General features: G+C 41.0%; 1 protein-coding gene across 3 annotated transcripts; it reads left to right on the forward strand.

The window, feature by feature from the left end:
- Position 1: 1 nt before the first annotated feature.
- Positions 2–27,614, forward strand: KDM1B (lysine demethylase 1B). Of its 3 annotated transcripts, none has more exons than XM_081950944.1 (22): positions 2–126; positions 907–951; positions 3,072–3,165; positions 5,261–5,385; positions 5,623–5,712; positions 8,610–8,721; positions 9,378–9,494; positions 10,674–10,712; positions 12,496–12,700; positions 13,429–13,607; positions 14,533–14,709; positions 15,047–15,121; positions 15,865–16,002; positions 17,782–17,953; positions 19,140–19,267; positions 20,465–20,596; positions 23,637–23,711; positions 24,274–24,390; positions 25,555–25,680; positions 26,004–26,126; positions 26,717–26,869; positions 27,096–27,614. In XM_081950944.1, exons 3-22 carry the CDS (start codon positions 3,076–3,078, stop codon positions 27,177–27,179), a joined length of 2,457 nt encoding a protein of 818 aa, XP_081807070.1. In that variant the 5' UTR covers positions 2–126; positions 907–951; positions 3,072–3,075; the 3' UTR covers positions 27,180–27,614. The 3 variants fall into 3 exon arrangements, with proteins under 3 accessions (XP_081807070.1, XP_081807071.1, XP_081807072.1); XM_081950945.1 differs by having other exon boundaries at positions 17–91; XM_081950946.1 differs by lacking the exons at positions 2–126; positions 907–951; positions 3,072–3,165; positions 5,261–5,385; positions 5,623–5,712 and adding an exon at positions 7,280–7,298.
- The last annotated feature ends 255 nt before the right edge of the window (positions 27,615–27,869 follow it).

Here is a 27,869-nt window from a genome sequence, read left to right on the forward strand (position 1 = left end):
CGGCACGCCCCGCGCTGAGACCAGCGGAAGCAGCTGCGGTGGAGCTGGGTGCTGGGTCGAGCGGCGGGAAGGGCTAGCCCGGCCAGAGGGGGTAAGAGCGCGGGGACGGTGATCGAACGGCTGGAGGTACTGAGGCGCCCGTTCCCTCTTGGGGAGGGGGGGACGTTAAAGTGATGCTGAAGGTCTTTTGCCTTTCTTTGACTCGCGGTCTCTCCCCCCCCCCCTCTCCCCAAGCTGCATGTCCTCTGCAGGGGAGTCCTCTGTTGCAAAAATAAAATAAAATAAATGTGTGCCTGCGCGAGTCGGGGACATGTGCGCAAGAAAGGGGATTGCTCCTTGGCTTGCAGATGCTGAATTTTGAAAGGGACGGTAGCCGGGGACTTCGCCTTGGAGCGCAATTTCAGTGCGAGGTGCAGCAGTCTTTCTTGTTAACAACCTCCCCCCCCCCCCAGACAAACAGACACACACACACAAAGACACACACACACTGCATCTCATCACTGAGCCATGGGCAGAGTGCCTTTTCATTGCAAGGGGCAGGGTGGTATAAAAAAATAAAATGAAATGAAATAAAATAAAATAAATCTCTACCAGAAGCTCCTCAGGATTTGGAGAACACCAGAGGAGGGTAAGATTTCCAGGCAGGGTTTTTGTCGCCTTGGAGACAGTGAAAATGGGGGGATTCTAAGAAGTGCTTCCCTAGAATTTATCAAGGCAGGTGGGTATAAACGGCTATAAATAAAGCTTTCTAATTATTATTATGGTGATCTGAAATGGATGTGGTGTATCTACTTCTTGCAGAAAAGAGGAAATGGGGAGGAGGGAGACAAGAAAGAGGATTCAGTGCTGTTTATGCCACTTTCCTTTGTCTTTACAATGATTTCTTCCTTTTTTGTATTATTACAGATTGACTCAACTGAACATCTGAAAATTGGGTTCTTGGATTCCTAGGTAAACAGAAAACTGCCCTTTGTATTATGAGACTTACGGGAAGCATAATGTTCTTCTTTCTCGTGCAATTGCATCTTCTTATTTGCAATAGTTCGTTTAGTGACTATTGACGTTACAATGTCATAGAAAAACTGACATGTTTTTCATGCTTATGACAGTTGCTGACTGAATTATGGCTATAAGTTGAGGACTACTTGTATAGTCCATAAGGAATTGTGGAGTTGGTGAGCTATAAATGTTCCCGACAATCTTCTATGGTGTATTGATTTCTCAGTTCTCTTTTAAACAAAAACAAAAACAGCAACCTACAACTGAACGTCAATTTCATCCTGGACAAAAGACAAAGTCTTTTCTTAAAAACCCCCAGAGCATCCACAAGTCCAGGAGGCAAGCTGTCCCATTCATTAATTGTTCTCACTTTCCGGAAATTTCTTAGTTCCAGTTCTCAAGTGTTTTGGCAAATAAGTTAGCCCCCCCTTCTCTGTGACATCCCCCCAAGTAATGGAAGACAGCTCTCATTCTTAATCCTTTTCTTTGTTAAGGTAGACATACCTAATTTCCTTAACTGTTCATTGTAGGGTTTTTGATCCAGATCCCTTATTTTTTTTCTTCTTCACTGCAGTCTTTCTACAGTCTCAACATATTTTTTGTATGGTAGTGACCAGAATTGGATGTAGTATTCCAAGTGTGGCCTCACTAGGGCAATATAGAGTGGTACTATCACTTCTAGTGAACTTGATCAACCCTTCTGTTGATACAATCTAGAACTGCACTGGCTTTTTTGGCATCTACAGCCCGCTGCTGGTTGATACTTAAGTGATAGTCATTCTCACATTGTTCTGTTTTACCAAGAAGTAGGCTGGAATCTACTTTGTCAAATGCCTTATTGAAGACCCAGTACACCACAGCATTTCCCTCATCCAGTAATTTAGTCACTTCTTTAAAGAAGGTCCAAAATAAACATATCACAAAGTAACATTAAAACCACAACACAACACAATAAAAAGCCCAAAAATCAGTCAAAAATATAAATAGATATATAAACAGATGGCCTACACCCATAATTCTTAAAGGCCTTCTTAAATAATTCTGCCTTTAATACATTCCAAACTAATAAAACAGGGGCTGGTTGGATTTTTGTGGGAACGGGATCCAAAACACCATCCCAAGGAGCAGGGAAACAGTGTCTGTGGGCTTCGGTTTACAAAAACAGGAAGCTACTAGTAGGATCTCTTGGGAATTGCAGGTTGGGCAGATGAAAACAAATTCGGCAGAGGAACTTTTTAAATGTACATATTTTTCCAACAATTTTTAGATATGTTTTACTGGATGCAACAGTAAAGGAGCTTCTTTCATTTTCTTCAAGAAACATTCTTCCCCTTTCTTGCCAAGACCAACAGAGATTTCCTTCAGGGTCTAGGCCAGTGTTGGTGAACTTTTTTGGCACCAAGTGCCAAAACGGGAGCACGCATGTGCAGGGGAATGGCCAAAACTGGAAATAGCAGTTCCCTGGTGCGCATGTGCAGGAGCACCAGAAACTGGAAGGGCAGTTTTCCGGTGTGCGCATGTGTGCATGCACGCCAGTCACCTGGTCTTCCAGTTTCTGGTGTGCATGCATGCACAAAGACCAGCCAGCTGGCGTGCATGTGCATGTAGGAAACTGGAAGCTCAGCTTATCAGTGCATGCTTGCATGCCAGGGAGATGCTCTTCCAGTTTCCGGCACTCCCCCGCACACGAAACCCAGCTGGCTGGTGCGCATGCATGCACAGGAACCCAGAAGAGCAACAGGCGACGGCTGATGTGCTTAGAGAGATGTCTCTGCATGCCACTTTGGCACGTATGCCATAGATTTGCCATCACGGGCTTAGGTAATCCATGGATGTTACATTCTTTTGAGGGATGGGAATAAGGAGCTTTGTTATGATTACTCCTTGTTCATTTTGCTGTGCTCCTAAATAGAAATTCTTTAGTTTTCTTCTTCCCATTACAGTTGACAGTTTACCTGTAAGTAAGATCAAATATGGCCTTTTCTCTTACCTAGGGAGCCTAGAAGAGCACTTCAAACTCTCCATTAAGAAGACATCTTAATGTCCTCTCTCTCTTTTTTAAAACCTTTCAGTACCATGTCATCTGGCAGAATCCGAACGAAGAAAAAGGTCACCACTTTAGATCAAGCATCTGATAATCTTCCATTGAGAAGTTCTGGGAGACAGGTACTGTACGTCTTTCAAAATATATAAATGAAATGGAAATGGTAATCACTTAAATCTTCTTTATGTTGAGCATACATTTGTATTCCCCCCCCACTCCCCAAATTTGTCTGTGTATCTGTTGCCTACTGCTCTACTGCTACCCAGCTGTTGGAAGAGTGAAGGCTTGTAGTAGATTCAGAACACTGAGTTTGTATAGTTGTACGTTGCATGGATAGCAGTGTGTATGCAAAACAACCCTTTGCTGCTGACCATTATCTCCCAAATAAATAGAGGGCAGAAGACCAGGCAACAATTATGGATGGCAAGAGAAATTATTTCCTGTCAACCCTGGCATTAGATACAATAAGATGGATAAAGTAACCTTTATTGTCATTTCTTATTGTGAGCACACTGAGAAACATTAAAAATGAAATTCTGTTGCCTGCTCTCGAAAAGAAAGTATATCTAACCATATACATGCATAACCCACATATACACATGTTATATGCATACATACTATATACATCTATACCCCCCCACACACACACAATCACTGCCCATTTTGGATATGTAGCAGAAAGAGAAAATACTGGATTCCGTGGCGGCTGAAATGTTTGAACCGAGTTTTAAGTACCTGAGACTCCTATTAAGGTTATTTCTTCAAAGTATGTCTGTGCATTGGAATCCAAGCATTTGAATCTTAGTTGTGTGATGGTTTTTAAAAATTAAGCTTCTTTTCAGTTGGAATATTGAAGGCAGTTTACAGCATTAAAAAATATCTAGCCCCCACCATTAAAATAAATAACATTATAGTAGCAGACTGGGCTGTTTCCTATCTGGAATACTGTCTAGGGAGATTCTCAATCTCCCATGTCATGGTTGTCCCATAGATGCTTTTCAAAAGGCAACTGGACTTTCTTTTTTCCCTTTTGAAAACATTTCGCTTCTCATCCATGAAGCTTCTTCGGTTCTGTCTGAACAATGAAGAATAGAAGGGTTTATATACTGTTTGTAGTCATCTGGTCATTAGACTCGTTAGGTCTCTGAGAATCATTGGGGCCATTTGAGGATTTATCCATACCCCCTGGGTCACCTGAATCACCTGAGTGCAAATGGGTGTGGAACCTTCTACTGAGAGGGATGTGTTGTAGACCAGGTATCCCCCATCTGTGAGCCATAGCCTATTGACCACTGGGTCGCATGACTAGTGGGCCAGTGCATGTGTGGACATGCAAAGCTCCACTTGTGCAAGTGTCATGGATACTCATGGCCCCACTTGTGTGCATGCGCCTGCCCCCCCCCCCAAAAACACCCCTTATTTCCCCCCTCCCACCACTTCGGGCCACAAATCTAGAAAGGTTGGGGAATTCTGTTGTAGACAAGGAATAGATGAAATGAGAAGTGAAACATTCTTCAAGGAAAAAAACTACAGAAGTCCGGTTATCTTTTGACCTAGGCATGGCTAGTCTAGCGAAGAGAAGGACCAGGGGAAACGTGATAACAATGTTCCAATATTTGAGGGGCTGCCACAGACAGAGGAGGGGGTCAAGCTATTTTCCAAGGCACCTGACGGCCAGACAAGGAATAATGGATGGAAATTGATCAAGGAGAGATTCAACCTAGAAATAAGGAGAATTTTTCTGACAGTGAGAATAATCAACCAGCTTTGCCTTCGGAAGTTGTGGGAGCTTCATTACTGGAGGTTTTCAAGAAGAGACTGGACTGCCATTTGACAGAAATGGTGTGGGGTCTCCTGCTTGCATGGAGGGTTGGACTAGATCACCTACAAGGTCCCTTCCAACTCTGTTAATCTAATCTAACATCTGGAATACTACTTGGAGGGGTCATTTTTCCCTCTGAAAACTAATTATGATCTTTGGATTATTAGGCTGCTGTTTATTACTGTTTTACTCAAGGTAAGACATGCTGTATGCACAACATTAGCAAATCTTGACAGGTTTTTTAAAAAAATATTTCTTCTGTGCCCAGCTACTCATGCAGCATTTCTATATGAATACAGATGGTTGCCAATCACGGCTGTCATCCTATGTGGTGGTAAACAGACAGGGCAACTGCACAAGCCTCTTTAGTCACCAAGTTCTCTGTGTCACATTAGGTGAGGAGGAAGGCAGCAGAGGTAGCTGAGGAGGACGAAGAAATATCAGAGAAGAAATACCGGAAATGTGAAAAGGCCGGGTGTACTGCAACTTGCCCAGTCTGCTTTGCTAGTGCTGCTGAAAGGTTTGGGTTTATTTATTTATCATTCATTTTTATTTGTACAGTTCATATCCTACCTGTAAAGGAAATGGTTTCAAATCTGCCATACATGGGTGTTATACAGCTCCTGTTGGTGACTTTTGTTTCAAGTATGAATAAGTAGAAGTGCTTCGTTGATGGCTAATGCAAAAAGCGATCTGAAATTGTAGAGCAATGCATATCGTTTTGGTAAACGGATTTCTTAAATATTTTCTGTTTTAGGTGTGCTAAAAATGGCTATACGTCAAGGTGGTATCATCTGTCCTGTGGGGAACATTTCTGTAATGAATGCTTTGATCATTACTACAGAAGGTAATCTTATTTGTAAGAGTCTATACTCTGAAATGGTTCAGAGGTGCATATCCTGCAGTCATTAACAGTTTAAAACAAGAAAATTGATAAGACTTGCAAGACTTCGCTCCTTGGAAGTGGACCACATTAAGTTTAGTGGGATTTATTCCCAGGTGAGGAAATGTTGGGATTGTCTATTATCCATAGCTTTGCCCATTTGGATTTGATTTTTAATAAAGAGATTAAATGTAACTGCTACATTTGTAGTACTGTTTTATCAATCACAACATTTTAAAGATTGTGAACCAGGCATTTGGCTTCTTTCTAGAACCAGGTTGGTATTATATTCAGGTCCAGATTCTGCCCACCCCCAATAAAAAAAAGCCCAATCTCAAGAGAACCAGAAATATTTTGAGAATTTATCAATCTCCATCCTAAGAGCTGAGGTGGCGCAGTGGTTAGAGTGGAGTACTGCAGGCTACTTCATCTGACTGCTAGCTGTAGTTCGGCAGTTCAAATCTCACCAGGCTCAAGGTTGAAGTCAGCCTTCATCCTTCCGAGGTGGGTAAAATGAGGACCCAGATTGTTGGGGGCAAAATGCTGATTCTGTAAGCCACCTAGAGAGGGTTGTAAAGCACTGTAAAGCAGTATATAATTCTAAGTGCTATTGCTAAGAGTTTATGAATTTAATGCAAGAATGTTAGTATCTTTTATCATGTGGGAATGTTAAATTCTTGGGAGATAGTAGGCAATCTGCCCGTTAACAGAAATTTTGGTGTTTTGCAAGTACCATTTCAGGGGGGCCTGGACAACCCGAGTACCTTGTATTAGAAGGTGCAATACTAAGATATTAATAGATATTCTCTTTCAAAACTATGTCCAAAGCTGTCACGGTAAAAGGCAAAACATATTTTAGAATTTGGTCCTTTTTACCTCTCTGTTGCTAAGTATGTATTGAATGCACATGGGAAACAGGAGCAGCACCTGCTCCCAGCTCACTCACAGGTGACTTTAATAGAGCTTAATTTCATTTGCAACCTTGCCCTACATACCAAATACTTGCAACTAGAACTTGTGAGGAACCATAAAGTATTCAGATATCTCCTTCAATTGGAAGTATTTGGAGATAATCGTCTGCTTTAAAGCCTGGTTGTTTGTGAAAGCAACATCAAGAATCAAAACAGTAGAGTTCTATAATATATGTTTTCCATGGTACTTCAGTTTGTACCACAGGAACCTTCCCTTCCAAGCAGGTTGGGGTCATGTGGACTCCAGTTACAGAGGAGAGAAAGAATCTGATCTACTAGGAAGTCCAGTTCTGCTGGCTGATGTTTGAAGTTGGCTACAACCCAAGATAGTTGGAAGAAACTGTCAGGGTAATGATGATTTAAAGCTGACCAGCCAATGTAAGGCTGTAACTTAAGATGTTGAAATGAGGATGAGTCAGAGGAGGTATTGCTGCTTTTAGAAGCCGTGTTATTGCCAATTTAAGAAGTTGTCTTTATAAGGGAGCCCAGGTGAGGGTATATCTCTCTCCTTGTGTATCTGTCTCCATTGTAGTTCCCCGTGTAGAGTTGAAGATTGCTTGCTTGCTTGGTATAACACATGTATGTATATACAAGTCTTGTATATAAACCATTGTTTAAAAGACAAACCTCTGTGTACTGTATTTTGCTCCTGGGTTGTCTCAAAATAGTAGTCACGCTGTGTGCACTCTGACAGGAACAAATCTAATGGAGGAATCATTGTGTAGATTTAGACATCCATGATTGCAGGAGATGTAATTCAAAGCCACCCCTGCATTAACCAACATAGTATTGCCATGAAATACCGTATTTTTCAGAGTATAAGAAGCACCGGAGTATAAGACTCACCAAGGTTTTGAAGAGGCAAATAAAAAAAAAAGCTTTCGCACTCTGCAAACCTCCCCAAAACAACCAATTTTTCGCAAAAATGGGCCCATATTTTTTTTCAAAAAAAGGGCATGAATAGCTCTTAGGAGGCTTGTAGAGTGTTCCTGGGGGCTGGGGGGGGCAAAATTGAGCAAAAGCCCATTTTTTGCTCATTTCTGCCCTCCCCAGCTCCCAGGAGCTCTCTGAAAGCCTCCCACAAGATATGCACAGCCATTTTGGTGAAGGGGGCGGGATTTCAGGAGGCAAAAAATGCTGTATTCAGTGTATAAGACACACCCAGATTTTCAGCCTCTTTTTTGAGTGAAAAAGGTGCGTCTTATACTCTGAAAAATACGGTAGTTGCAAGAACCTTTGCTTAGTTTTGCCTCAGCAAGTGGAAATACCTGAGTGGCCTTGTTTGAGCTCACAAGCTAAGTAGGGTCAGGTCTGGTTAATGTTTGGCTGGGAGAACCCCAGTTACAGTCTAGAACAGAGTCAAAATGAAAATAAAATGCCAGAAGGCAGCGATAGCAAAGCTATTTTGTTTTATTACTAAGAAAATTAAACAGATCTTTCTGTGGAGTCACCAGAAATCTGTCTTGATGTGGAGACTTTTATTTTTTTCCCGTTTTCTTATGGGAAAACCCTGAGTGGTGAGATGGCCTAGAGGTGGAGCTCTCACCTCACAATCTGGACGCTGTAGGTTCGATCCTAGTTAGAGGCAGATATTTCTCTGGGCACAATGAGAATATATCTGCTGAACAAAAAACTCTGCATTGGCGACAGGAAGGGCATCCGGCCATTAAACACTGCTAGCTCCATTTAGTTGCCCAGACTCCACTCGGCATGAGGTTATGGAGTCGTTAAAAGAAGATGATGATGACTTACGGGGAAAACCCTGATGACTATAGTCCTATTATTTTAATGACAGCCTTTTTTCATTAATATTTCCCATTTCAATAAGCTACAGAAATCTTAGTCTGTTTATTCCTTATACTCATCATTTACTTTTTCTACTTTTGTTAGTCATAAAGATGGTTATGAAAAATACACCGCATGGAAAAGGATCTGGACCAGTAATGGAAAAAGTGAACCCAGTCCAAAAGCTTTTATGGCTGATCAGCAGCTTCCTTACTGGGTAACAGCTTTTTTGTTTATAATGATGCATCTTTCTGATAAATAATCAAGCACAATTTTCATTTTTTAAATTCCACATGATTGCAAGGTGTAAAGAAAAACTTGATGACACCTAATCGATTCTCAGTAGCCCTTTCTGATACAAGTGCTGTGCTGTAGATTTTGGGTTCTTACAGTGAAAAATCAGAATAGGTAACTTGTTCAGTTAATTAGAACATGTAATAGGGATTGGATAGACACTGTCTGCATACATGTATTTGGTGTCACCCTAAATAATCCTAGAGTGTCTTAGAATTTTGCCATTGGATAAAATAACCTTCTGCAAAAATTAATTTGTTTAAGAAGATAAGATCCCCACATTGCCTTGAGCTCTCAGAACAAAGGTGGGCTATACAAGCTATTAAGGTTTCCAGCAGGGGATTTACTCAGCCCTTACTCAGGGCCTGACTCAAAAAGACCTCTTCATGGAAAGCATGAGGCCTGCTCCTGAATATTTTGTGCCTGCTTTGTATTATTCTCTTGTTGAAGCTTCAAGTAGTTTCCAGCAATATTTCTGAAATAAAGTGGCTAAATGTAATTCACGTTCGTTTGAATTGTCTGAACCAATTTCATTGCCTACATTTGTAATTCTTAAAATGTCACTTATTAACCCCATAGGTTCAGTGCACAAAGGCAGAGTGTGGGAAGTGGCGTCAATTGACAAAGGAAATTCAACTTACCTCACAAATAGCCGAAGCATATCGCTGTGGCATGAAACTGAACAATTCTGCTAAGGTACTTCAATATCCATTTCAATTGGAATAGGCTTGTGACTTGGTTATTTCTACTTCTACCCCAGCTATACAGTGCTTCTGTGAGCTTCCCTGTAGGTAGATGGCAATAAAATAGAATAGAATAATGGAAGGGACCTTGGAGGTCTTCTAATCCAACCCCCTGCTCAGGCAGAAAACACTCCACCACTTCAGATAAATGGCTATCCAATCTCTTCTTAAAAGCTTCCAGTGTTGGAGCACCCACAACTTCTGGAGGCAAGTTGTTCCACTGGTTAATTGTTCTATCTGGTAGGAAATTTCTCCTTAGTTCTAGGTTGCTTCTCTCCTTGATTAGTTTCCATCCATTGCGTCTTGTCCTGCATTCAGGTGTTTTGAAGAATAACTTGACTCCCTCCTCATTGTGGCAGCCCCTGAGATATTGGAACACTGTTATCATGTTACCCCTGGTCTTTCTTTTCATCAAACTAGACATATCCAGTTCCAGGCAATGTACTATACATGGATCTGATGCTCAGTGGCTCAATAAACAGTTGCACTGTTGCGACTCTTCATACTCACTAACCATTCATACCAATGACTTCACAGGAGCAGCTCCTGTAGTTTGCACTAAAGTGGTCACTCCCACTGTTGAGGGTCTCTGCGGGGTCAACGGTGTGTTACTTATAGGCACATGACTTAATGTGTTTTAGAGGAGGTTCACAGATTAAATCAGAATTTAATTTTATTTTACAAAAGGAAAAGCCAAGAGATTTTAGTGTTCCTTTTGGAAATCTTGTAAATGTTGGGATGCCAAAGTCTTGTGAGATTTTAAACAATCCCCCAGTATATTAAGGCCGCTGTAAGAAATTATGTTGGCACTTGTTCCAGGGACCATCTGTGGCACCGCAGTTGTTTTTGAGCGCAATTGTTGATTTGTTTCTTGCTTGTCGAAAGCAAGTGTTTCTCTTTAAAAATGCTGTCCTTCTGAAGAAAATGCTTCCCGTGTCTTATTAAAAAACACTCCACACCCTTAGCTTTGAGTGTCAGGTGCAATGTTGTGTGATATTGGACACCAGCAATACCTTTGCTTCAGTCACAGAATATTATCCAACTTTTTAAAAAGCTGCTTCATTTACAGTGCTGGTCAGAGGGGAAATTTTGCTCTAGCTGGAAAGACTCAGTCTACCTATATTTATTCCAGGTGGAAGGCTCAGACCAGTGTGCCATGCCTGAGGATTTGGTAAGCAACGCCTGTAATATTAAAATGGATGGATTAATAGAGGCTGCAGCCTTAGCCATGAATACATGATGTGGTCAAACAATTCTACAGGTAGTCCTCATATTATAACCACAACTGAACCTACAAATTCTGTGGTTAAATGAGACATGCATTAAGTGAGCTCTGCCCCCATTTTACGACTTTTCTTGCCACAGTTGTTAAGTGAATCACTGCAGTTGATGAGCAAACAACACGGTTGTTAAGTGACTTTGGCTTCCCCATTGACTTTGCTTGTCAGAAGGTAGAAAAAGGGGGAATCGCATGAGCCCGGGACACTGCAATCGTCATAAATATGAATCAATTGCCAAGCATCTGAATTTTACAACCAAAGGTTGTAAGTGTGAAAAACAGTCATAAGCCACATTTTTCAGTGCTGTTGTAGCTTTGAACGGTCACTAAATGAACTATCATAAGTTGAGGACTGCCTGCATTTTGGAACTGATTACTTTTTGAGAATGCAGAGCTGTTGAATTAAAGTGATGTGGTTGGTATTCTTCTTTATGTTTGCATGTTAATTCTGTTTTAGAAAGACCAAAATAGAGCACTTTAACCTTCCCAACAAAGTCTTAGCTCTTGAACCTTTCATACGGATGATGATACATTATACGCTAACTAGCTCAACTAGTTCTAACCATCTTGAATGAGTAATCTGTACATCTTAAGACATATTTAGAGAGCTTTCCTTGCACTGATAGAATTGGCAGATGTGTGTGTGTGTGTGTGTATGTATGTTACTGGCTATGTGTAAAAAGTTGGCATATAGAATGCCTAGGAAATCTATAGACTATAGTTTTAGGCAAAGTATGAAATGTCTGCATTATTTTAATATGCTATATACCCGTGATGGCGAACCTATGGCACGCATGCCACAGGTGGCACACAGACCCCTCTCTGCAGGCATGCGAGCCGTCGCCCCAGCTCAGCTCCACCGCACATGCGCGGCCAGCAGGTTTTCGGGTCTCTGCCGCGCATGCACGGGGGCATAGTGCACGCAAGAGATGCGTGTGCATGTGGGGGGCACGCACAGGGGGTTGCATGTGCAGGGCACACATGGGGGTCTCACGCATGCGGTGGTGCGTGGGGGGATTGTACATAGATTGCATTATGGGTGCACGTGCTTTTGGCACACAACGACAAAAAGGTTGGCCTTCACTGCTCTATACTTTCCCTAGGCATTGTTTATAATACTTAGGCATTATGCAGAATGGCAAGATTTATTTAGGCAAAGTGTGAAAAGACAATCATGAAAAGGGTTAAGGTGGGAGTTAATTCTAACCCTATATTGAAAAGATATATATTAAAAAGAAAGAAGAAATGCAAAGTAAAGTACAGGACTTTCTTACTGGGGAAAAAAAAAACCAAGAGAAAACGACCAGTATTGACCGGCGTTGCAATAAGGAAGGCTAGAATGGGATTTTTGCGGGAGCATTTTGTATTTTGCCACTTTGCCTTTTGGCATTGCATTGAATGCCCAGGGGATGTGTGAAATAATAAACATCTCATACTTTGACATCCCACTTTTGGCATTCTTTAGATTTCCTAGGCATTCCATAAAATGCCTAATTTCACACATTGATGATTACATACCTACATATATAATTATATACACAGACATGCATATGTCCGATTTATCTTCTAATGTGAAATTCAGTCAGGGTTGAGAAATAATGCTGGGGATGGGGAAGAAACTTGATTTGTTTCTAGGATTTTCCTTCCTGACTTTTTCCCTAATGCTTCTTTCTAGAGAGTTGCTGAAGTTTCAGATCATTGGTGGTATTCCATGCTTATCCTTCCTCCCCTGTTGAAGGACAGTGTGGCTGCTCCACTACTGTCTGCGTACTATCCAGACTGTGTGGGCATGAGTCCCTCTTGTACTAGTACTCACCGATCGGTTAGTGAATCTAGTCCGATGAAAATGGAGAACTTAAAGACTCCACCTTCCATAACTGGTAAGCCAGGATTTCTTCTCTGTCCTCCCTTAAATACTCTGTGTTTAGAATTGAATTACGACTGAGAGTAGGCGTTATCAGTTGTAGGTTCAAGCAGATTTATTCTCCCAGTGATCAGTCAACACTGCCATTTGTGTGTTTCCCATTCCACTTGATCTTGTTTTTTTGTGGCTATAGTCAGGGGTGGGCTTCAAAATTTTTAGCAAGGGGTTCTCTGCCCGGTTGCTTGGTGGGCATGGCCATGGTGGACGTAGCCTAGTCGGCCTCCTGCATCACGGCAGGGGATGTGTATTTTTGCCCTCCCTAGGCTCCGGAGGTTTTCCTCGAGCCTCTGGGAGGGTGAAAATGGCCTCCCCAGGCTCGGGAGGCCAGAAACATCCCTGTTTCCAGTCTTCCTGAACTTTTGGTAAGCCAGTTTTTTGCCCTCCCTGAGCTTCTGCGCGTGCCCTGCACTTACCTGCATGAAACGGACCTCCTGGGGCCTCCTGGAAGGGGAGGGTTGGAGTAGGCAGGGCCAGCCAGGGGTGGGATTTGGGGGGTTCTCTGAACTGCACAGAACTTTAGCTAGAGGTTCTCCCAAACCCCTGCAAACCCCAACCAGCCCACCCCTGAGTATAGTTGTGGCTTATATTGGCTTCAGAAGGGGCATAGCAGAAATGTCACACTACCTCTACTGAATGAAGACTTTTTGCTGTTCCATGGCCGATTGATTCTTTCTTGTGTTTCAGGGATGAACAAATACTTCCAGCCTTTCTATCAGCCCAATGAATGCGGCAAAGCCTTGTGTGTAAGGCCAGATGTCATGGAATTAGATGAACTCTATGAGTTTCCAGAATATTCCCGGGACCCCACCATGTACCTAGCGCTGCGAAATCTCATTCTGGCCTTGTGGTACACAAACTGCAAAGTACGTTTTACGCATTCTCAAAAAGATTGATCAAGTAACACCAGTTTAATATTTTGATAACTTGCGGGACTGTAAAACTTTTCTGTCCATGCCATCATCTTCTTAGTGATTGTTCCTGGACTCTGAAATTTCTTGTGAGGAAGACCAAGCTAATTCTTGTTCCTTTGTGCTTCGTTCATTAGACGCAGAGGTTTTTATCTAAAAGTTTTTCACTGCTTACTTTATTGATTTATTCATGAGATTTATGTGGTGGATATATTTCTTGCAGAATAGGAAATACAGGAATGCAAAGGACTATTTTCTGAAGCATGTGTTTTCCACTCATTTAATTCTGATAATCTCACTTTATATACTCGAATAATTTCTTCACATGAAAGCTACGCCACAACCTTTCCCAACCTGATGTCCTCCGCATGTGTGGAAGCGATGATTCCTACAACTTCAAGTAATGCTTTATACTTCAACAACTTTGGAAGCCATCACATCTATAGTTGGTCTATTTCATAGATAGGCAACCTGTGGCTTACAAACTGCAATAAAGTTTTCAGTGTATCTCCAGGATAGGTTGAACCAAAATTTTGTTTCCCAGGGAAGGGAAATGGGGGTTGTAAGAGAGAAAAAATAGCCATGCACAATCTTAAGGAATTGATTCCATTTCTTGAAAACATCCAGAATCGGACTAATTTCCCCTGCTTTATAGGTCCTCCTTTCTGCTCCAAAAGTCAGGAAACATCTAGTTGGTGATGTCAATATTATGCAGTAAAACTGTTGAATGTGTCATAAGGTTCTTTGTCATAATTTTTCAGAAATATAGATAATTGTAAGCCAGTATTCCTCGGTTGCAAGACAATTTGGTGCATGGTTTGGAGCTGTTTCATGACTCTTTTTCTCCTTTTGGGTTGGATTTTTTCCCTCAAATCTACAGGAACCTCTATCCCCACAGAAATGTACTCATCACATAATTGTTCGAGGACTTGTACGCATTCGCTGTGTTCGGGAGACAGAAAGAATTCTTCATTTTATGACCAGGAAAGGTCTGATTAATACAGGAGTTTTGTCACTTAATCGAGACCAAGCCCTGCTTCCCAAAGACTACCACAATGTAGGTCTATTAAAATTTAATATATCGTTAAATCGGTTATATTTCAGAATATTCTGAAAGCACAGAAAAATCCCCACAAAGATTTTCAAAGTAAAAAAATACGTTTCTGGTATGTTCTTAGTTTAGGAAATCCTTGACTTAATGACCATAATTGAGCCCAACATAAATGAATTGTTATAAGTTCAGGGCTACCTGTATTCTTTAGTTGGCAATAGCTCACTTTAGTGGGAATATTATCTCTATATTTTATGCAACTTGTATGAAGTCTTGTTAAGGTTTACTTGACTAGCTTTAGAGAAATAGTATTTGTAATAGTTCCTTCTTTCTTTCATTGCAGAGATCTGTCATTGTGGTTGGAGCTGGCCCAGCAGGATTAGCAGCTGCAAGACAACTTCAAAACTTTGGAATTAAAGTAAGACCTAATCATATAAATCAAGATACTGTAATACTGTTGTCTCCTGGCCTAATTTTACTACATTCCAATCACTTGAATATGAACCTTTACAATCCAGAAAGTATTCTAGTGAATTATTCCATTGCAAAATTAGGAGCAGAGTTAGTATCTACTTGGAGAGACTAAAGAATAAGATGACTTTGAAGTTGTTATGGTGTGGTTTCATTATGTAACATAGAGTTTAGCCAGCATTGGGATATGATAGATTCAATTGTTTTCTTACACTTTCCTTCTTTAAGAAAAACTTCATATGAGTATGTCTCTGCTTAACACTTCAAGAGGCTATATTTAGCAATATCAATATCACTTAGACTTATATACTGCTTCACAATGCTTTACAATCCTCTCTAGGCAGTTTACAGAGTCAGCATATTGTCCCCAACAATCTGGGTCCTCAGTTTATCCACCTCGGGAAGGATGGAAGGCTGAGTCAAACCTTGAGCCTGTCAGAATCGAACTCCTGGCAGTTGGCAGAATTAGCCTGCAATACTGCATTCTAACCATTGTGTCACCATGGCTCACCTATTTAAGTCTCATCTCACTTTTTGTAATTATATCAAAAGCTTGCTGAACAACCCATATAATTAGATAATATCTTCTATCCTCTTGATAACTCTGAGAAGTTATTCTAACTGCTGAAAAAACCCCACCCAGAGTAAAATGTTTCTTACCACTTCCATTACTTTGTTTGTATGTTACAGGTCCTTGTACTGGAAGCAAAGGATAGAATTGGTGGACGAGTCTGGGACGATAAGACTTTCAAGGGACTCATTGTGGGAAAAGGAGCTCAGATTGTGAATGGCTGTATCAACAATCCTATAGCACTAATGTGTGAGCAAGTGGGTTGCACTTTTGAAGATGACACATTGCAGATAACAAGCTTACTATATATTGATCCCTGCAAATGTACATCTCTATTTTGGATACATTTTACAAGGACTTTCATGTTCTACTTAAGGATTAGGTCTGAAGGTGTTCTAATTGTAGGTTTATTGAGAAGCTTGGGAATGTTTCTTTAGTTTTATCACTTGGAAAAGAGCTAGGATTTGTCTAAAGCACAGGTGTCAAATACGATCGTGTCACGTGATGTATCGCAATGGTTTTTTGCCTTTGCGGAGCTGGGGGGCGTGGCCTATGCGTGACTCATCTGCCCCATAGGCCGCCAGTTTGTCATCCAACTGGTCTAAAGGTTTGTATAAAGGAGTTAGGATATGAGGTGGTAAATACAATTCTTAAGAGCAAATAAATCATATTTTAAAATTTTAGATTTTGCTATTAAGCTACAGTTAACAATAGCAATAGCACTTATATACTGCTTCACAATGCTTTACAGCCCTCTCTAAGTGGTTTACAGAGTCGGCATATTGCCCCCAACAATCAGGGTCCTCATTTTAACTGACCTTGGAAGGATGGAAGGCTGAGTTAACCTGGAGCCGGTCAGGATCGAACTCCTGGCAGTTTGCAGAATTAGCTTGTAATACTGCTGTCAAACCCTGGTGGGGGTTTGCCATATCTGGGGGAAGGGGACCTGCATTCTAACTGCTGTGCTACCATGGCTCCTATGTATCCAAAGTTCCTTCGTGCATCATGTATTTAAATTTATAATGGATTATGTCACTCTTGCAGTAAATAGCAGACTATTCTTTTTCTATGAATAACCCTTGTCATTTAGAATGCCTATCCTTCATGACACGCGGAAGACTTAAAAAAACTTTATGATAAATTAAATGATTGATTCGGAGAATAGAAAACTCTCAAGATTTCAAAAGTTTCCTTAGTTTTTGTTTGCTGCCTGTTTTGATACCAGTCTGATTACATGTCTTTAAAATATCGATAAATATTTTTTGTTTTCAATAGCAAATACCCAATAGGTTGGGTGTTCTGACCTAGGCTTCCTGATACAGTAAAAAGCACACGCCTAGTCCCAAAAACCCTCTTTTTATTTCAAAGACTGTGAATTATGTTCATTCACAGCCTGTAATGAGTCACAAATAGTTTGTAAAGAGTCTGACAGTAGTCTGTCACAGTCCTTTGGGAAAAGGCTGATAAACACCCACCTTTGTCTTCCTTGAAATGCTGCCAAAGACCTAATTGGCAATTAGCTTGCAAGACCATACGGTGCAAAGAGTCAAAACGGAGCTTCAGAATTTAAACTGACCAGAACGAACAAAGTTGTTTCCTGCAAAGACTCACGTGCCTTTGCTCCTCCTTTATGTCCTATGGAAGGTGCCAATAACCTCCAAGCCTTACTCCTGAGTCGTCCCTTTTGTCTTAACTGTTCTTGCCTTCTGGCAGCTCTGCGAATGTGCGCACTGAGAACAGGCTCCCCCTGTTACTCTGCTTCACTGATGTCTGACTGGAGGCTCTGGAGGGAGGACATAACTCCCAGATGGCCCTGGCCCCCTCTCTGCCTCTGACGCAGAGCCCTCGGTCAAGCCTTCTCCAGACTCCAGGACTGGCCCATGTTCCTCCCCAACCTCCTCACTCTCTGACTGCTGCTGTTAGTTTCACAGGCTGCCGGTAGGCCACAACATTGGGATTGTTTGTGTATTGCTACCAATGAAAATGAAGTTTGAATTACTCACATGCTTCCACCTTTAAATTTTCTTTTTCTCAAGTTGGGCATTAAAATGCACAAAATTGGAGAGAAGTGTGACTTGATCCAAGAAGGTGGAAGGATAACTGATCCTGCAATAGATAAGCGCATGGATTTTCATTTCAATTCTATCCTTGATGTTGTGGCAAATTGGAGAAAAGATAAAAGTCAACATCAAGACATTCCTCTTGGAGGTAAGAAAGAATCATGAAAGAGTAAAAAAGTGCAACAATGGCAGCAGAATATTGCATCCATTAGAAGTATGTATTTGTTGTGTATTAGCTTGTCTGATGTATATGTTTGCATAATCACTTGGAACTCATGAATTGGGCCAGTTTGAATCCTAGCTAGATGTACATGGTTTATAGAATAAGGATAGTTTGTCAAGTTTATAAAACGTACCCAGGGGGCGGGGGAAACCAAAATATTTTAATGTCCAGAATGCAAGCTTGGTCATATGTTGTTTATTGAGAATAAAATAAAAACACTCCCTTCTTCAAACTTTTTAAATTCATCATTTGCATGTATGAACAACTGAAACTCAACCAGGCCAGTTGTTAAGAAATTTCATTGAATTATTGCATTGCTAGGAAGATATACAACATTTGTAAGTGCCGAATTGCACCTTTGTACAGGATCTGGTAGAATTGTAACAAGTATCTTGAACTTGAAAATAAGCAAGGTTTTGCATTTGTTACATTTGCTATGGCCTTATGTTGACCAGATTAACACATGAATGTGTATTGGTGGAGGCAGTTGTCTCTGTGGGTGACCTGTCCATTTGCATGTAAAATGCTACCATAAAATGGTCACAGACCAGTGCTGGGTTCCGACTAGTACGCCCCAGTACGGGCGTACCGGTGCCTGCTGGAAGCATGGGATACCGTTCCGGTACGGTGCTCTGGAGGGCCCACCCGCCCGCTCACCATCCTTACCTTATTTGAGCTCTTTGGGGCTTCCGTGCATGTGCACAGATTGTACGGTGCCTGCGCAATGCTCCGCCGAGCAGCTGGAGTGTCGCGGAGGCGTTGCGGAGCATCATAGGATGTAAGGATGCATGCATGCGCACTGCACGCGTTCATGTGGAGGATGCCGGGCCCTATTGCACCGTACCGGTTGAAACGGGATTTGAAGCCCACCACTGTCGCAGACCTGAGAGTTTTAAAATTCTGGTATAAATATCAGGTTAGTGAGTTTAACTCTTTTTGGAATTTCTGCAATTTATGTGTTCAAATGTGTTACATTTTGACTGTAGAAAGCGAAGAGTGTATGTGTCTATGGACTTTATTTAAATACATGTGCTAAATTGTTGCTGAAATGACGGGACACTGAGATAAATGAATACTTTTACTAACTGTTGGATTGTTAAAACCTTTGCAGATAAAATTAAGGAAATCTATAAAGTTTTTATTCAGGAATCTGGTATCCAGTTCAATGAACTAGAGGAAAAAGTGCTCCAGTTCCATGTTAGCAATTTAGAATATGCCTGTGGCAGTAACCTCCATGAAGTGAGTGGAAATACTTTTCTTATAATGACAGAACAATGTCGTCAAAATATTTCTTGCCAATTGTCATAACAATGTATCCAGATCCATATTTTCTTATTAAGCAGACATGTTCCAAATTATAAATGTTTCAGGGCTTTAATTAATGTGGGACTGCCAACCAGCTGTTTCTAACTGTATATCCTATAAGAAAATTACAAAATGATTGGAGGGGGAAAGTTAACGAACTAGCCTCCCAGAGCTTAGTAAGCAGTTGTTATTGTTGTTGTGTCCGACCCATCGTGACCCCATAGACAACGGTAGACTCCAGGCCTTCCTGTCCTCTACCATCCTCTGGAGTCCATTTAAGATCACGTCTACTGCTTCGGTGACTTCATCCAGCCACCTCATTCTCTGTTGTCCCCTTCTTCTCAATCTTTCCCAGCAGTAGGCTCTTCTCCAGTGAGTCCTTCCTTCTCATTAGGTGGCCAAAGTATTTGAGTTTCATCTTCAGGATCTGGCCTTCTAAAAAGCAGTCAGGGTTGATCTCCTCTAGGACTGACCGGTTTGATCGCCTTGCAGTCCAAGGGACTCACCGGAGTAAGCAGTAGAATCCATTTTATATGACGGCAAAATTCTGGCAAGTGCAAATTTCATCCTTTGCAAAAAAGGGAGATGAGATGATAGGTCAGATCACTGTATCTGCCCTGCTGAAAACCCACATCAAACTATCCTATTCTCCTTGAACCTCAGCTGTTCTTTGTAGAGGAATGACTATTGGTGGTTGAGTATGGGGATGTTTTCTTTCTTCCTTCACATTTTTCCTTTCATTGTCAGCCTTGCTTGGTGGCAGGGCATCTTTCTCTCTTAATTTGTAAATTACCCTTCATAGGCTACTTATAAGTTACTCTGGGAGCCTCTGTGGGTGAAAAGGATAAGAATGCTTTAAAAAACAGTATTGCATGTTGGAAGGTGTTTTTTTTAAAATATAATTTCATGCTCAAATAAAGCTTGAAAAAGGTAACTGGCTTGCAGTGTCAAATGTGCTAAGTGCTAGGCTTGCAAGAAGGGATGATATGGCTACAACCTAGCACAATTAGCCTTTCACATATAGGACAGTCAGGAGAATGGGGAGATTTCATTATGTACACGGGAAAAGAAAATATGCTAAAAAGAGTTACCTTGAATTGCACCTGAATGAAGAATTCTTTTGCCACATAGGTTTCTGCACGGTCTTGGGATCATAATGAATTTTTTGCGCAGTTTGCTGGTGACCACACCTTATTGAGCTCAGGATACTCAGCCCTCACTGAAAAATTAGCCGAAGGCCTGGATATTCGGTTAAAGGTTCCAGTAAGTATCAAAACATGGAAGAATAGTTTTCCTTGCTTTGTCACAGAGTATTTCATCTCGCTGATGTTCAAGTTAGTTTTGTTTGAATTATAGTATACAGACAAACTTTCCAAAACTGCTTGTATGAATGCCCAATTTAATATACATTTTGAAAGAAATATAAATAGGGCTTCATAGAGCCTATTTTAAATGTATACTAGACCTTTTAATAGTCTACAGCAGTGATGATGTACATATTAAAGTGTGTGTCACAAGTGACATCACCAGGATGTTTTGGATGGGAAGTCAGTGTTAATCAACACTTGATAGCTATTCTCAAAAGGACACTCCATTCTTGGAAATTGTTGAAGCTGCTTGAGAATGAGTGAGAATTCATGCAGCCTCTGGACACTCCAGAAGTTGCACAGGAGGGCCCTGCTTTCTCAAGGCCTCTGGAGCCTCCAGAAATCGTGTGAGAATGGGGCATGTTTTATGTGGTTTGCGAAGAGCATTCTCTGAAGCCGCTTTAGGGGCAAAGGCCTCGAGCGACCCAGAGCAGCCTCAGATAGATTACCCCAAAATAAGTGGCGCATGGCAGATCCTGGGGAGTGCTGGGAATTGCGGAGACAGTATGAGATTTTGATGATAGCTGGGGCACTAGAGCTGAAATTGAGGCCCAGGCCCCTCCTACAAGACCTCTACTTTGAGGCCCAATCTCGTCTTCGCCTGGCTCCTACCCACATAGCAGTTTGAAAGTATATTAGAACCTCTGGTCACGAACGCTTCTGACCACAACCAAATCGGATTCTGACCCAAAAATTCACCATTTTTTTTTCGTGGCCGATTTCCCCTTCTGCGCCATTTTTCTCGTAAGCGCCAAATTTCCAAAATTGGGTTTGCAACCAAAGTTATGGAACAAATTATGGTTGTAACCAGAGGCTCTACTGTATGTAAATACGAGTAGAGGAATAGCTACCACTTCCTTGGAGAGGAAACAGTACTCTGAGATGTCATGCTGACCACATGACTGCGGTAATGTCTTTGGACAGTGCTGGCTCAATGGCCTTGAAATGGAGGTGAGTGCTGCCCCCTATAGTCAGCAATGATTAGCAGAGAAAAATCCACGAGGACTCTTCCTTTTCCTTTCTTCTACTTCAGGTCCAGCCTCGATGTTGCCATTGAGTGCCACTATTCAGGGTGGTGTAGATGGGGGAGGGGGAAGGAGACACAGAATTGTTTCCTTTGTTCATATATGTGCACTCACTGTGTATTCATTCCTATAGTCAACTTATAGATCCCCCTCCAAGACGGAGTGGCTGTGGTTACCGGCGCCCCGGTTCAACCAGTGGGTTCCATCACTGGCCATCGGAGGCGAACAGCTGGCCCCCGTGGAGCGGGCACGCAATTTGGGCGTCCTCCTGGATGCTCGGCTGTCAATGGATGACCATGTGACGGCCGTGGCAAGGGGGGCGTTCCACCAGGTTCGCCTGGTGCACCAATTGCGCCCCCTATTGGACCGGAGCGCCCTGCACACAGTCACCCATGCGCTAGTGACGTCCCGACTGGACTATTGCAATGCTCTCTACATGGGGTTTCCCTTGAGATGCACCCGAAGGCTGCAGTTGGTCCAGAACGTGGCCGCGCGGGCAATTATGGGAGGTACTAGATACTCCCATGTAACACCTCTCCTGCGCGGGCTGCACTGGCTATCTGTGGCTTTTCGGGTGCGTTTCAAGGTGTTGACTATCATCTTTAAAGCGCTCCATGGCACAGGACCTAGCTACCTGCGGGATCGCATCCTGCCCCATATATCCCTGCGGCCGATTCACTCTCACAGGGAGGGACTCCTCCGGGTGCCGTCCACTAGGCAGTGCCAGCGGGCGACGCCCAGGAGTAGGGCCTTCTCTGTGATGGGCCCGACCCTCTGGAATGATCTCCCCCCCGATATTAGAATAACGACCGATCTCCGCTCCTTCCGTAAGAAACTTAAGACCCACCTGTTCAACTTAGCTGGCCTGGCCTAACTGTAGTTTTTGTGTCCCTCTAGCCCAGTGTTTCTCAAACTTGGTGACTTTAAGTCCTGTGGACTTCAACTCCCAGAATCCCCTAGCCAGCACAGCTGGCTGGGGGATTCTGGGAGTTGAAGTCCACAGGACTTAAAGTCACCAAGTTTGAGAAACACTGCTCTAGCCTGTATTTTAAATTTTTAGGGGTAGATTTTTTAGGTTGTTTTAATTTTTAACTATACTGTACAGCCTATCACTTAATCTGTTTTATGGGTATTTAAAAATATTTAAGTATTGTATATTGTTTTATTTGTGGTCTGTACACCGCCCCGAGTCCCTTTGGGGAGAGGGGGCGGTCTATAAATTAAATTAAATTAAATTAAATTAAAATGCTGCTTACCTTTACAACCTCAAACCAAACTAGCTTGTTGCTCTCATCTTCCACCCTGTTCCAAACTTCAACTCTGACTTTTCTCAGTGCTTCTCCATCATTTAAAGTTCTGCTGATTCATCAGAAATAGCTTTTGCTTTTGCAGTAGCTGAATCACACTGGTGGCTCATGTTCAACATATGTTATACTAGAAGACACAGAGCAGGGTCACAAACAGGCTGAAGAACAGTTTTTATCCGTGGGCTGTCAGACTGCTGAATGAAACATAACTCTACAACAACATAGTATGATTGACTTGTGGGGCCGGCACTGGGTGTTTGTTAGTAGGATTCACTGGGCTAGAGATTTTTTGTCTTTCACTGTGTGTTGTATTGGGTTGGGGTGGAGCACGAAGGGAGGCTCAGCCAATCTCATTGTACACATGTTGTACTCTGACAATAAAGCTTTGTTTTGAATTGAATTGACCCTTTTCTTGTACTCCTGCTAAACCAGGTCTTCCCTGCATTGTTCTTGTGCCCTTTGCTGAAAATATTCCTGCTTCTTTGCGGACAATGTTTCAGCTTCTTTAATGTCAGCTGAAATATATAGGGAAGAGAACTCTGTGTTAATGTGTTGATATGCAGTATAAATAAGTATTTTACCCTCTCCTTTTCATTCTTAAAAGGTGTGTAGCATTGATTACTCAGGAGAAGAGGTAAAAGTGACCACAAAGGATGGAACTCTCTGGACAGCACAAAAGGTGATCTCTCATTCTTTGGGGTTGAAGTCTAGAACAGGCTGGCCCATGTTGGAGTGGGAAACTTTTTTTAAAACATTTTTGTTTTGTTATTACTGTACTTTTCCATTTGACAGCTGAAGGTGGCATGTTTGATATCATGAGATTTTCATACTGGAGGGAGCCAACAGTTTTGATTCATTCCCTCCTGGGTGGAGGAGCAGGGAAGTTAAATGCAGTTGATGAATTAAGTGTTTTTTTTTAAAAAAAACCTTTTTACAGCAAATATTGTGTGCCTCTGATTTATGATCTGTGCTTTGGAGAAATGTTTTTGCAAGTAGAAAATATGCATTGCAGTTTTTAATATCTATGGTGTTTCAAAATCCTGCAACCTGCCCTCACAAATGTAAACCATAGTTCAGAAGTGGGAAAACTCAGCCTGGGAGGCCAACCTATTCTGTGGCACTCTCCCTTTTATTTTCATGACTAATTTGTTAGCCCAATTCTAGGCTAAAATATGGGATTAGAGATAGAAACCTTTAGCATATTATAATATAATTTTGGCTATTTCTTTCTCTCTCTAAAGGTTCTAGTTGCTGTACCTTTAACTATTCTTCAAAAACCAGCAATTCATTTCAAGCCAGCTTTATTAGATAGAAAAATGAAAGCTATCAACAGTTTAGGAACTGGAGTTATTGAGAAGGTAAGATATTGTTTTTTGTTATAAAAAATAGAATACAAAGAGCAAATATTTGCAGGGAATGTGTTCCAATAGAAATGTGTAGAGGCCAGTGAAGGCCTTCCAAGTCTGTGCTGTAGAGAAATTATTACCGTATTTTTCGGACTATAAGACGCACTGGAGTATAAGATGCACCATGATTTTGAAGAGGTAAATTTAAAAAAAAGGTTTTTACACTCTGCAGGCCTCCCAAACACTCTGCATGCCTCATTTTTTGCAAAAAATAAAAAATAAATAAATTGCAAGCAGAGCTTTGGGAGGCTCTTAGAGTGTTCCTGGGGGCTGCCCCCCCAAAAAACAAGCAAAAAAGGCCCTTTTTTGCAACAAAATGGGCATGCAGAGGCTTTAGGAGGCTTGTAGAGTGCTCCTGAGGGCAGGGGTGGGGGCAAAATGGCCCATTTTCTGCTCTTTTTTGCCCTCCTCAGCCCTCAGGAGCACTTTGCAAGCCTCCCAAACCCTCTGTACATCCATTTTTACAAAGGAGATGGGGTTTTGGTAGGCCAAAAATGCTGTATTCATTATATAAAACAAACCCAGATTTTCACCCCCTTTTTTGAGGGAAAAAGGTGTGTCTTATACTCTGAAAAATACGGTATTTGAATACTGATATAGCTCCATATACTTGTATTAATGTTTCTGATAAAGGGTCCTAAAACTAATCTTGAGTTCCTATGGACTCCTTCATAACATTTTTAGAAATTATGTTCTTTACATAATCTGGTTTAGACAGTCTTATTCCAGTAAGAATGGATTCCACATGTATATATTCATAAAAAATAATCCATAGTAGGATAACCCTTTATTTTTCAAAACCAGTCTTGAGACTTCTTGACATCATTAGTTGGGTATAAGTTGGAGCTAAGCTAAGATCAATCCACTTCTCTGTATACATTCCTAAAAAAATGTAAGATACTCAGATGTTAAATATGTACTATTCAAATTAAATTTATTTGATGTTAGTTTGGATGAGAAAAAAATACCTGAAAGTAATGTCTTGATCCTACGCCCCTATAACGGGAGCTGTATTTACGGAAAGAGATGGATTTTTCTCCTTGCTGCTATATACTAAACTTATGCAGGATGACAGCGCACATGAGCAAAAAGGGTAAATACTGCTTTTTTGTTTAGATTGCACTACAGTTTCCTTACAGATTCTGGGAGAGCAAAATCCAAGGAGCGGATTACTTTGGCCATATTCCACCTAATTCAAGCAAACGTGGACTCTTCAGTGTTTTCTATGACATGGACCCACAGGTATAGGTATCTTCCTATTCTTCAGATTTGGAAAAAAATGATTACCTTCAGAATACGTTTCCTCTTTGTTTTAATGTAAATTGGCATTTTTTTCAATATATAATATCTCACTCCTTTATGGTACATTTTATGCTAAGAACATTTGACAATTTTGACTTTTGTCACCTAAAATCAATGTGTTTTGTTGTAAGAAGACAAGCAATTAAAAAATGGTACTGTGATTATTCTGTACTGGCACATGTTCTAAGTAGTTCAGTTTTATGGGCATTCAAGGGAGCCACCAATAGAGGAAACAATAGCTGATCCTTCCTTTATGTTTTCAGCGTAAATGCAGTGTTCTAATGTCTGTCATAACTGGAGATGCTGTGCGAACAATAAGGAACTTAGATGACAAGGAAGTGCTGCAACAGTGCATGGCTGTCCTTCGGGAATTGTTTAAGGAACAGGTCGGTTTCTTTCTCAGAGATGACAACATCCATTCCAGACATGTGGAAAGCAGAGACTTCCCAGGACTTTTTTAAAAAATCAGGGCTGGGTGAATTTATTATATGATCTGTCATTTTCTAAACATTTTGGTATTAAATTTGGTCCACTTCTACATGACTTGTTTAAAATTGTGCTTATTTTTAGCACACTAGGGAAGAGTATTTCACACACACACACAACTTGAGATGTTGCACATAACACTATCATGGATGCCTAAGAAACTGAAATTTGCAGGAAATGATTGAAGGAGTGACTGACTGGTTGAATTTGTTAGGTTATAGTGTTTCACAAAGACAAAACCTGTAAATTCATGCATCATAACTATATAAGAATGATAATACTCTAGTTTTTTCTTGTATTTTGTATTGAATGAAGTTCAGAGCACATGATTAATGAAGTCTGCTTTGTTAATTATTCACGGGACAATTATGCATTTTTATGTTTTAACAAGATGTTAAAACATTGAATATATGTTTTAAACAAGTGTTTAGATTCGGATACACATGGTTTCATTTTATTGGTATTAATTTTGCTTATCTTTGCAATTCAGGAAGTGCCAGATCCAATCAAATATTTTATTACAAGATGGAGCAAAGACCCTTGGATCCAAATGGCATATAGCTTTGTAAAGACAGGGGGCAGCGGTGAAGCATATGATATACTTGCTGAAGACATACAGGGAAAAATCTTCTTTGCTGGAGAGGTGAAATCTCAAATTACATATATTTTTAAAAAATACAGCTTTGTTCAAATCAGAACTAAGTTTGAAAAGTCTAAAAACATATTCACGCTTTGAATAGGTTGTAGGATTCCTGAAATTATTATAGGGAATTACTGTTGCTAAGCAATGCAGACATAAAAGTGCAGTCTAGAAGAGCCTTTTGTATTTCTCTCAAAATATATACTGATGCTTTTTTTATTTTAAACAGGCTACAAATCGGCACTTTCCGCAGACTGTTACAGGAGCCTACTTGAGTGGTGTTCGAGAAGCAAGCAAAATATCAGCATTTTGAATACTAGTTTACATTTTAAGACAAATCCTAAATCCACGTGGTGCTCAAATTTGTGAAGACAAAACCGATTTCATTGTTTATGCCTTGAAGATGCACTTCACACACTTCATCCCTTATTTTTTCACTAGGAAGTCTGTATTATGAAAGGTGGAACTGTAATGAACCTTAAATAGTGGTAGATGGATTGTCAAATAGTAGTTGAATGTTTCTTCAAAAGGATAGTAGGTTTCTCCAATCATGTATAGGGTGAAAAAAAAAGTCTAAGAAATGGTTAGAAATACAAACCTGGAGGCCTTTGGTACCATTCAATTATATAGTACACATAAACAATAACAACATTCATTACTGACCTGCAAAAAATAACATAAAAAGCTTCTGTATGAAGCTAGTATTTGCTCATCATGTAAATGGCCTAATAAAAATATGTGGACATTTCCTTTCTGTGCACTTAACAGTTTTAATAATCAGAACTTTAATTAAATATAACGGCAGTAGACAACTCGGCAAAAAAAGTGGGTCTTAAAATTGGGTTGGTTTGTTTTTGAAAAGTTAAAGGATGTGATATTGGTCGTCACGATGTAGAAAAGATGTGGAGACTCTAGAAAGAGTGCAGAGAAGAGCAACAAAGATGATTAGGGGACTGGAGACTAAAATATAGGATGCCCATTGCAGGAACTGGGTATGTCTAAT

This window comes from Natrix helvetica (genome assembly GCF_964273705.1).
Source record: "Natrix helvetica genome assembly, chromosome: 4".
In the NCBI taxonomy this organism is placed as follows: Eukaryota; Metazoa; Chordata; class Lepidosauria; order Squamata; family Natricidae; genus Natrix; species Natrix helvetica.